The sequence below is a fragment of the Cebidichthys violaceus genome, unplaced genomic scaffold (assembly GCF_023349555.1).
Source record: "Cebidichthys violaceus isolate CVI_PGR_0920_01 unplaced genomic scaffold, fCebVio1.0.p SCAF_30, whole genome shotgun sequence".
In the NCBI taxonomy this organism is placed as follows: Eukaryota; Metazoa; Chordata; class Actinopteri; order Perciformes; family Stichaeidae; genus Cebidichthys; species Cebidichthys violaceus.
The window spans coordinates 1,860,908-1,872,634 of record NW_027176484.1 but is presented as its reverse complement, the minus strand read 5'-3'; the positions used below and the strand labels follow the sequence as shown (position 1 = coordinate 1,872,634).

At 41.5% G+C, this 11,727-nt stretch overlaps 1 protein-coding gene across 1 annotated transcript; it reads left to right on the top strand.

Annotated features, from left to right (window-relative positions):
- Positions 1–4,373: 4,373 nt before the first annotated feature.
- Positions 4,374–9,923, top strand: LOC137882132 (CUB and zona pellucida-like domain-containing protein 1). The gene is made up of 12 exons (XM_068724274.1): positions 4,374–4,493; positions 5,435–5,640; positions 6,401–6,539; positions 6,628–6,805; positions 7,020–7,161; positions 7,268–7,411; positions 7,732–7,790; positions 8,137–8,321; positions 8,431–8,831; positions 9,124–9,223; positions 9,482–9,683; positions 9,787–9,923. Exons 1-12 carry the CDS (start codon positions 4,374–4,376, stop codon positions 9,921–9,923), a joined length of 2,013 nt encoding a protein of 670 aa, XP_068580375.1.
- The last annotated feature ends 1,804 nt before the right edge of the window (positions 9,924–11,727 follow it).

The following is an 11,727-nucleotide window of genomic DNA, read 5'->3' as shown; positions in this document are numbered from 1 at the left end:
TCTGCTTTGCTCTCTGTTGCAGCGCTCCCTGTGGAGAGATGGAGTTCTGCATGTTTTCTCAATAACAGTGGGAGTTGATATCGCATGTATAAAGTTATCTTATTACTCATATTATCACAGATAAATATTTGCTTGTAACAAACAGAAAGAGAAGAATTAAAGCCTGAATTCAATCAAGGCTTCTCTTTAGTTTCTCAACATATCTGTCTGGACATTGTTGTAAAATCAGAAGCGTAATGTTCAGAGTTTATGTTCATTAATCTTGTACGAACATAAGACTATGCAGTTGTCTTTAGTTTGTTACAGTTTCATGGCTGAACACAGACACAAGTCGCCCTCTTTTCTCCCTCAGAAATCAGTGTTGAGTCCGTGGTTATCACCGAGTTATAACCTTATGTTCTCATTTCACACGATGGAACTGGATTTGAAGTGAAACCCTGATTGTGTTCAATAGAGCCGTGATCTTACGTGTCGGTACAGTCTGTTAATACGACTCCTCGCTTTGTTTAAATCCACTTTGAAACTGAAAACCACCTCGACTGACGTCAGGGAGCTCAGTCCTAGTGAGTGAAATATTAACAGTTACGTTAGCAGTTAGCAATTTATAATCAATTAACATACATTTTATTTTATGTGTGTTAACCTAATTATTAAGAAAATTATGTCTTCCCTGTATGGAAGCTGCAAGTTCAATTCATGTGGCTTTATTGGCATGAAAGTTTAAAAGATGTTGCCAAAGCATCAAAAAATAAAAACACAATAACATAGATACAACGTCAAGATTGATTATCTTATTGATTATTAATTTTATATATATATATATATATATATATATATATATATATAATATATATATATATATATATATATATATATATACAGTATACCCTCTCTCTCTCTCTCTCATCTCCTCTCTCTCTCTCTCTGTCTCTGTCCTCTCTCTCTTCTCTGTCTCTCTGTCTCTCTTCTCTCGTCTCTCCTCTCTCTCTCTCCCTCTCTCTCACTCTCTCCTCTCTCTCTCTCTCTCGCTCCTCTCTCTCTCTCTCTCTCGCTCTCTCTCTCTCTCGTCTCGCTCTCTCTCTCTCTCTCTCTCTCTCTCTCCTCTCTCTCTCTCTCTCTCTGTCTCTGTCTCTCTCTCTCTCTTCTCTCTCTCTGCTGTTACCCAGGTGCTATGAAGGATTCCCTGTATGGAAGCTTCAAGCAGTTCAAACCTTGCATATCAATATTTTTTTTCCTTTGATACATCTTTAAAACGCTTCTTTTGACGGTGTGGTCCAAAGGGACATTCTGAGTGTCATGCTACTTTGCGTCGCTACAGTTAAACGGACACAGTTAGGTTCAGGCAACAAAATCACTTAGTTAGGTTTGAGAAAAACACAAGTACAGAAAACACGCTGATGGAGATCTACAATATGTCTCTTATCGAAATAAAATGTAAATTCCCCATCAGTGGAGATAGCGATACAGTTCATCATTGTTGTGCTCTTTTCTTATCTCTTATCATTTATACTCGACATGTATGTGAAAAGAATGTGACACGCAAGAATGTCCTAAAGCTCACTGGCAGCCGTAGACTTACGGGAAGACCAACCTGAAGTATGTCATCTGCTGTCACAGTGGTGTGACAGCAGATATATATGTTTATATGACAATATTTTAATCAAACACTGCTGCATAGATTAATCTGTAGCACAGCATCATATTTCTAAATTCATCGTATGTTTTGTTTTTTAAAATCTTAATCTGTAAAGTAACTCCAGATGTCAGATTGTGGAGTCAAAAGAACAATATTTTCCTCTAACATGGAGTGTAGTAGAAGTATACAGTAGCATAAAACTGCACTGCTTAAATACAGAATAAGTAGTAAAATGTACTTCAGCACAGTAAATGTACTTTGTCCACCAGGTGTTGGTCTGTGGACAGATGTTGTCAACGCGAGTACGTCAGTTGAAGATGAAGATTTGAGGGATTAAAAACAAAACAAAGATCCTATAGATATATAGACAATAATATGCACATTTTTATGTGACCAAATTTGTATTGATTTACCCAACCGTCCTCACAAAATGGCGTAAACATAGAAACTAAACACGTAAAAGAGAGTAAAGCCAGACCATCACCTTGCCCCCCCCCCCCCCCCCCCCCCCATCCGTCTTGCTGTTTTACAACCATTACACGTAAAGTTTTTAGTTTGAAAGCGTAGTTCATCTACTCACACACAAAATGCAGTTTGATGTGTGTTTGGATGATTGTTTTGTCAAGTTCAGGGAGAGTCGCTAATATTTTGAAGCACTTATATTCAGCACATTTCTGGTGTCTCAAATGTAAACTCATGAGCAACACAGTAAAGGAAATTAATGTGATTTACACGTCACAGCATCACTAACGGAACTTCCAAATACCTCAACATACACTCAGTACAAACTACATGGTGACATGTATGTGAAAAGAATGTGACACGCAAGAATGTCCTAAAGCTCACTGTGAGCCGTGGACTTACGGGAAGACCAACCTCAAAGTATGTCATCAACTGTCACAGTGGGTGTGACAGTGTATGTATACAGTATACACACATATAGATATATAGATATATAAGTATATATAAGAATATTTTAATCAAACACTGCTGGATAGTTTAATCTGTAGCACAGCATCATATTTTCTAAATGCATCGTATGTTTTGTTTTTTAAAATCTTAATCTGTAAAGTAACTCCAGATGTCAGATTGTGGAGTCAAAAGAACGAGGCTTGCTGTCAACACTGAATCTGTTAAATATGCACTTCTGTTATGATTGTTATGGATTGTTTGGCCTATTCTGGATGACTCATTGCCGGTTTCGATTGTTTGCGGGAAATATGCATATTTGCTCTTAACAGCGAGACTCTCAGCACAGCTGTATCGATTTCATCTCCAGCCTTGGAAGCAGCATTAAACGGCTAGCGTTGGATAAAAGCGTCTGCTGAATGACCGTAATGTAATGTAATGTAATGTAATGTAATGCGTAGCTGTTAACTCTGTCAACACAACAGTGACGAGGAAAACATGAATAGATCCACGATGTATGAACACACTGAATGGACAGGCATGTTCAGATTACATACGGTGATTGTGCGTGCACATGTGTTGAATGTTTACAAACCAATTATTACTGCATCAGAAATGGCTCGCGGTGTTCCAGTGGCACAAGCACACAGTATGATGTGTTTTGTTTAGCGCTGACGTTTTGACCTGGGAACCCGATCTGATACCGGTGAATCTAACAGATCTCCCACCGTAACTAGTCCTCCTCCTCCTCCTCCTCCTCCTCTCTGGTGAAGGACCGACACAATCCACTGGTCTCGTGCGCTGTTTTAAAGTGACACTTTAAATCTAAACTGCGCCGTGCACATTGCACCCTGCAAGGATGTGGTGTTTTTATTGGCAATTTATAGTGACCTAAAGGGTCGGTAATGTCTATAAGTATACTAAGTAACGCTAACACATGTTATTGCCATTTGTGAGATTGAAACTCACCGAGAGATACATTCAAAAAAAGATACGTTATGCCTGATTCAGCTTGTTCCTCACTGAATAACCCAGAAGTGTCCAAAGAGATTCCCTCTGCCAGGGTTTGGTCATGATGGTGACCAGGTCAGGTGCAACCGGAGGGTTTCTCCTTAGACCAGGAGACACATTTCAAAATCCTTACAATCACAGGCCCACTGTAAATAGCGTGATGCCATTTATATCAGTGTTACTTAGTTTAAGGAACAGGAGGGTGTGCAGCATTATTAGCATAAAATTAGCCTCCCACACAACCTCAATACATTCAGGTCAAACAAAATATTCAATAGCAACTGCCTTTTGGTCAAATAAGACAACCAACTGGAGCGTATAGTCAATTTTAGTGAGGCCTTCAGGTGTCGAAAACAATCTAGATTGATAAATAGCACACAGGTAAAAAGATACAATGTGTGTTTTTTTTATTTTTGGGGTTAATTGTCTCTTTAGCGCTAAAAGCAGCTGTTTAAATGTACGTGATGCTGCTGAGAGAAAGACAGAAGCCAAACGCTTTGATTGCACATTCGTCTGTGATGAGATGTAGACAATCTGGTTGTCTGGGTTGTTACGGGAAGAAGAAGTATTATTATGTATTATTTCCTTGTTCCATTTGCTATAATTCAGTTTTGTGCAACTTGGTACCGCTGCACTCGTTGACGGTAAAAACACGTTGTGAAACCAGTTTTGCAGCCTATTCCAGCACATGGTGCACATTCCATTAAAGTTGAAGGGACTGCCATCATCCGATGGGCCTACTAGAGCGTGTATATAATGAGGCTGCAGGTGGATGTGAGTGGTGGAGAACCTCCAGACAGAGTGACTTGAGGGCATCATGGCTTCTTCAGTGCTCCTGCTTCAGCTGCTCCTGGTCCCACTGGTGTCTGCACATCACTACTTCGGGGGATCCGTGACATTCAGCGTCAAAGACAGAAACCCTGACGGATCATTTCGGGTGAGAGATGCAACTTTTTATATATGATGTGCAACGTGCATTACAGATGATGTGTGAATATGTTTCCCCTGGGATTTGTCGTATTCTGGGAACGCTTATTTAATCCCTTTATTATAAATGCTGTTGTTATTTTAAATGGGTTTGAATATAAAAAGATTTTGATATTAACTATATACATTTTTGTATATCTTGATATTGTGAAGCATTTCTGAGTACATTGAAAATATTTACATACAATGTATTATTATTACTTTGTCAGGACTTTATTAAAAACTATCTTTCTTTCTGAAACAGTTAAATTCCCCCGGATGTTGCTTACAAGATATTTAGATATTTTACAGCTCCTCAAGGGAGCCGGAAAAAACACTTGTATTTATAGCAACTTTACATCCACACAATTTAAACTCAGAGTGTGAATTTAATGCGTGATGGATGTAAAATAATACGGGTTGCATATGTTGAAAACTCTTCTCATAATCAAGGTAAACACACTAAATGATTTAACATTGTAAAAACCGAGTCCCGTTTATGATTAATATATGATCTATAACTTCTTCAGGTAAAAAAAAGAATAATGTAGAATTCCCCCGTGGCTGAAAGGGATGAACTTTAACCTTTAAAAAAATAATTATTTCACCAAGAGAGGAAGAAAAAAATCATAAAAGCTTGATGAGAACGATGATGTTCTTAATCTAAACGTGAACATACCATCATTATTGATCCAAGGACATATTGCAATAATATTGTTCTTTATGATTTTAAATAAAACCCTAAGATATGAACTTGAACTACATTTGTTGATTTGTTGAAATGATTATTACAGATGAACACCCTTCTTTAAATGGACATCATTATAGAGTCAAATAACTGTGTTTAATTCATCAGAATCTCTTTAGCTTCGGTAGAGCGACCGTCTTTAACTCGGGGATCTCTTTCCACAGGTGGAAGTTCGCAACAGGGCGACCTTTGATGCGTGTCAGCACTCCCACTACTGGAGTTGTTCCGGAGGCAACTGTGGCTCGGTGTCCAGCAGTGTGAGCGGAACGACTGACAGCAGCACCGACGGACCGCAGAGCAACAGACGCTGGTGTGAAACTGAAACAGTCGACACAAGAAACGTCCCGAGTGACAACCCTTTTCAACTAAAGTGAGTTTCATTCTTCTTCCCTTGAATCCTATCAATGCTGAGTATTGCATTTGTTGCGCTCATCATAAAGAGCAGCCAGTGTTCGGTGCAGTATTTCAAGAGTGTCTTTTGATTGATGCACACACCAGGGCGGCTAGCTGCTGTTGGATCCCAACGCGTCACGGGCAGAATAACATCTGGAAACTGCTGACCTCAATGGATTTGGGATCAAGATCTGACACTGGAAACCCAAACAGGTCACCAGACGTTGCCGTTCTACCTTTCCTCAGGTAAGTCCTCTGCAGTGAGCACGAAACAGCTAGGTTAAGATGCAATCCGTTTGTTAAAGAAACTGGGGAAAATGTCCTACTTCACCGCCTCCCAGTGGTCCAAAAACAAAAGAGACACCGCGGCGGTCCTCACATACTGACATTTAGGGGCGGAAAGCCAAACATGGTCTGCAATCTGTATCCTACAGTCTGTCTACCAACACAGACATACGCCATCAGAATGACTTGGAAAATAAAAACGAGTGACTTTAATTCAATGATTGCTTCCAATAATAAGAGGGTTCACTTACTTTAACATTTGTATGACATTCCAGCCAAAATAAATTCATCAAATTGTATTCTTCTATTTTATTTCTGAATTACAGTAAAAATATTTTTTATGAATATTAAAGTGTCACCGGTTTTGTATACTTCTTGTATTCGTGTAGCTGTCCAGCTGATTGTCGGCCTAAGAAGGCTGTTACTGACTCATGTTCATGTGTCCACTCAAGAGTTCCACAGAACTGCCCACGGACATACGAGCTGATGTCCTTTGATGCCGATAGAGACAGAGTTCGATGCAGATATGGAAATGTCACAAATTTAGAGTGTCACTCGTGTCACCGGCCCTCAGGCTTCACCGTAGATCAGGTTAGTTGAAAAGTCAATTTCCTAATACGTTGTCCAATGCTTCACCGATGCTTTGCCTCACTTTACTTCAAAATGTTCACGTGGTCAGGACTCTTGCACGTTACACTACCGACGATCCCCTAACAACACCAGAGTTTATGGAGTTGAGATGGTGGTGGAGGACTTCCCGCGAAGGCCCATCACTCTGGGCTACACTGATGGATCCCGATCCTCCAGGACTCCACTGACACCACTCAGTCAACTGCCTTTGCAGTTCTCCTTTCTTGGTGAGTTCTTTTTTTATGACAGAATACTGCTTCACGTTGCAGCTCTGGCAACGCTTTAATGAGATGTCACATGTGGCAGAAGTCATTATTTTAGAAATCTTAAAGTCCCTGAAAAAATGTTGACCAGAAACTGTAGCTTTAGATTTTTAACATTTTATTCATTCACTAAGCCATTGCCACTTACTTAAATGAATCTTCTACATTTTAACTCCAGTGGACCCAGCTGTTCCGTCGTGTCAGGAGGGACTCTACTTGCCAGAGTTTGTGGCCCCAACACCTTTAAACGGAGCCCGCCTCCATGCAGAGGTCGACAGAGAAGTGGAGATCAGAGTCAGCGCACGAGCGTCACTCGCAACGTGAGTGAGAGCCGACGTGAACCGGTGTTGCCTTGAGGCGCGTGAGATAACGTCGGAGAGGAAAGAGTCAACAAATCTCTGGTTTCTTTGCTTTGTTATCGCACAGAATTCATGACATCATCATCAGCGGCCCGCTGAACATCACCAAGCAAAGGAGCACACATGGGGAGTTCGTCATCAGGTGGACGCCTATCCAAGACAACCTGGGGGACTTTTTCCCCATCTGCTTTGCTGTTGAAGCGGAGACCGGGTAAGCTTTGGGTTCCTTGTGAGAGAATTTGTATGTGTGTGTGTGTGTGTGTGTGTGTGTGTGTGTGTGAAGCCATGATTTGACTTTGTAACACATTTTTTTTTTTTTTGCAGGCATGCTGGAACCGCCACCACACACAGTCACGATCACAACGCCACCCCATCCCCACAGTGAGTGACATTTCTCTGTGTTTGGTGTTTTTCTCTGAAGCAACAAGAGATTCAAAAATGAGGAGCCAAAACCAGCGGTAATAATTTGAGCATGACATATGGGCCTAAAGAGTAACGGGCGTTAAATCAGCGTTCTCCGATGCTTCTCAGGTCTGGCGTCTATCAGTCCGAGATGAGGTGTGTTCTGGTAGAAGTCCGGAGGGTGCAAGGTGAGTCTACTTTAATGTCAACGTTTAGTTGTTTGAGTGCAGCTGTAATGGTGTGTATTTTCACCAAATATATCACACGCTAAATGCTCAGTTAAAGTGCCAAATATTGGCTGCATGGCTGACGTACATTAGAGTTTAAAACATGCATTTCCATAAAGTGCTGTGATTGGGTAAACCTTCCTACCAGACAAAATTCAGAACCGTCATTGGATGCAAAGAATTCTTGCTCTACACAAAAATACCACGGTTCACTGTTGATGGAAACACAATTTCTTGTTGTCATTACTGCCCCCTGTAAATAAGTATTGGTATATAATGTGTATTTTCTAACGCTCTCCTCCTCTAGTTAATTCCCACGTGATCTGCAGTGAGTCCACGATGAGAGTAGAGGTTGAGAAATCTTCATTCGCTGGACTCCATGAGGATCATTTGCGGCTCAACGACGGCGCCAACACCGCCTGCAGGCTGCGCTCCAACAGCACTTACGTCTTCGCCGACATCCCCCTCAGCGGTTGTGGCACCGAGCTCGAGGTAACGCAGGCTTTTCTGCTCCGGCTGCTCTTCTCTCTCAGTCGTTGGTGTTGCCTTTATCTTAGCGGTATGAGGGCTGAATACATAACCCTTTTTTTCCACTCTGCAGGAAGACGGGGATAACCTCAGGTTCAAGAATGAAATCACCACGTTTGACAACACATCCGACGTGATCACCAGGAAACACCTGCTGGAGGTGCAGTTCTACTGCCAGTACCCCAAGCGTGGAAAAGCGACACTGGCCTTCACAGCGCACAGGCCCGTCGTCTCAGTGTGGGACAGGGGCTTCGGCAGGTTCACCTACCAGTTTGAGTTCTATCCTAACGACCAATACCAAGAAATGGTTGATCCAACTTCGTACCCGGTGGTGTATGAAATAGGGAGCAGGATCTACATGCAGATAGAGGCCACCTCCACCGTCAACAACACCGTGCTGTTTGTGGAGTCCTGCAGAGCTTCACCATATGACAACCAGAACTCCCAGAGGACCTACTCCATCATTGAGAACGGGTAGGCATGAGCACACCCCCCCCCCCTAGTGGCAATAAAGGGCATAACAAAGTATTTGTAAAGATTTGTTCTTTGATTGTTGCTTTAGAGGCTCTTCTGTGTAATGTCATCCTGTCGGGAATGTAGAAGTCAATGCTTCACTGACTTCATCTTTTGTATAACCTATAGTACTTTTATTATTGCGTGAATACCAATAGAACAGTATCTCTGCCCCTATAGCAGCATCAACTGTAAGGCATAGAGTAACAAAAGCAACATGTCTCATCTTTTGGTTGTGTTTTGCTCTGACTAGGTGTAATGTGGACCCGACCGTTCAGATCCATTCCCCCTCCCACCCGAGACAATTCAGGTTCAGCATGAAGGCCTTCAAGTTCATCGGCATGTATGATCAGGTAAAGAACGGAGCAGAGGACTGTTGATGTCTCTGGGAAATCTCTGAATGCTTCAACCAATAGGTCCACTTCATGATGCCCTTTCATTTATCTCACTAGTTTTACTAAGTGGTAACTAATGCACACTTGGTGGACAGGTGCAGGTGGTGACTGTCGTGGAGATGCAAAGTGGGGCGGAGGTTTTAACCGGACCTGAGCACAGCTCTGCTGTCGGTCCGTCTGCTGGTGTGATGACGGCGTGTTCTGTTTTTTGTTCAGGTGTACATCAGCTGCACAGTCCTGATGTGTGACGCAGGGGAACCCAACACCAGGTTCTCTCAGGGATGCATCAGCTCCACAACGCCAGCCGCTTCTCACCACCACCGCGGAAAGAGAGAGGTCGCCGTGGAGAGCGCCAGGCACTTCGTTTCCCAGGGTCCCCTGCGCTTAAAGAGGGCAGCAGAGAGCGGCGAAAGCTCAGGTATGAAAACAGAGAACGTTCATTTGTTAGCGGCACACTTCACTTGTTTGAGCCCCGCTTTGGACCAGATCAAATTAAAGCATCGTGCTTGTTGTTTCTCCAGCGCTCCACCTGAATCTGAACCTGGTGTTCATCGCTGGATGTCTTCTCGCAGCTGTTGGCATGATCTGTGCAGTGGTCATGTACAAGGCCAGGATGTCAAAGGTCAAATACCAACCTTTGTCCACAGATGAACGTTAAGACAGCATGCGGAACACCAGTTCTGAATGAATTACATTTGACTACGTAAAGCTTTTGATTAGTTTTGCTGTCAGATATTGAGTGCTCGTGTATCTTCTGTTCCCATTTAAATGAGTGAGCTTCATATTAAATCCTTTATACATGTCTACAGCTTTAGAAGTGGAAGTACTTCAGAGAGGAAAACTCTGTGCCCGTGGAAACAGGAAACCAGAAAGTTTCAGTTCAGTAATCCAATCATGTGGCTTTACAAATGCTTCTATTATCATGTATGACATGATTTAATTAATATGTGCCGCCCTAATCATAATCATTGTATCAAATGTTATCATCACGTGTCAAAAGCCCATTAGGGCACCTTGTCATTCATGAAACATTTAATGGATCAATAAAACATAATCTCATGCATATGCTTTTGCTTTGACTCATTTTTCTATCTTACATACAAACACACTTCTCCTGTTTCTTACTACAGACATCTATCAAAAGTGGTACATTAAGTCTGCAGCTGCAAACATGCAGCTCACTGATTAAAGTCATCAACCTTCTAATGTTTTGTCTGATCAGCAGTCAAAAATCAAAAGATATTCACTTCACTTTGTTTAAAAACAGAGAAAAGTGGTTGCTCTGTTGCTCTCCCACAGGTCTCCCCCTCTTAGAGGTTTTTTTTGGGGAGTTTTTCCTGATCTGGGACAAGAGGATGTCGCATGTGTACAGATTGTAAAGCCCTCTGAGGCAAATTTGTAATTTGTAATCATATTCAATTCTTATTTATATAAATTAAAAATATAGTAAATATCAGCCGTCTGTTGATTTCTCATGCTCTCGACGACCAAATAGCTCAGAAGTAGTCGTCCTTTTAAAAGACGTCCTATAGTGTCGATGTAAACGGGTCACATGACTGTAGAGCTGTTGAGGAGGCTGCTATTAAAACTGACACCATTAATAGTGGACACCATAGACACCATCTTTATGTTGCAGCTGAAAAATCCACCAAAAATATAAAAAAAATACAACAGAAGCAACCGGTGCAGCCTGCAAAGAATCATTTAGCTAAAATAAAAATAAATATATATATATAGGTAAATATATGAATTCAAGTTTTTTAAAGCCTCAGTAATTTCCTATAACAGCTGATCTCTGTAGCTATATATAATATTTAGGATTATCTCCTTTCACTGATCATCATTTTATTTGAAAAATGATCTTTTATTTTATTCTGTATTTAATTTATTATTTGGTTTTAGCTCAGAGGTCTTATTTTGCGTTTGTAAGTGTTTTATTGGAAGAAACTTAACAACAACCAAAGTTATTGGTCCAAGGTTTAAAAAGTGATCGCTAAGTCCCGCCTCCTTCGCTCAGGCTAGACAGACACTGGAATTAAATACTACACACTACTTGTGTTTTGTGTTTTAACTGTTTGAGCAAGTAATAGTTCAGATATTGAAAGACCTGAGAACACCGGACCCTCATTTTGTTCTGTTCTTTTCTCGGTGAGTTACGAACATCTAAGCACTTTGCCGCTTACGGCCATTAGCCATTAGCCATTAGCCACATGCTACTAGCTCTGTGAAGTAGCATAGCCCTCCTGGTGCTTTAGCCACCGAGTTGTAACTCAAAGTTAATGTAATGTGGACTCCAGTTTTACTTTCTGAATCTTGCTGCTTTTGCGGTATCATGTTTTTTATGTTTATAACGTGTTTAATGCTGAAACGTAAGGCAGCTAACTAAGGCTAGCATCATTAGCTAAAGAGGCTTGTCGCGCGCTAGCGGTTTACCGCCATTGTGACGTCAGCAACCTGGCCTG

Coding starts and splice junctions, on each gene's coding strand:
- LOC137882132 (XM_068724274.1), top strand. CDS start 4,374: ATGGCTTCTTCAGTGCTCCTGCTTCAGCTGCTCCTGGTCCCACTGGTG. Junction 5,641..6,400: donor GACAACCCTTTTCAACTAAA/GTGAGTTTCATT, acceptor TGTCCACTCAAG/AGTTCCACAGAACTGCCCAC. Junction 8,832..9,123: donor TACTCCATCATTGAGAACGG/GTAGGCATGAGC, acceptor TGCTCTGACTAG/GTGTAATGTGGACCCGACCG.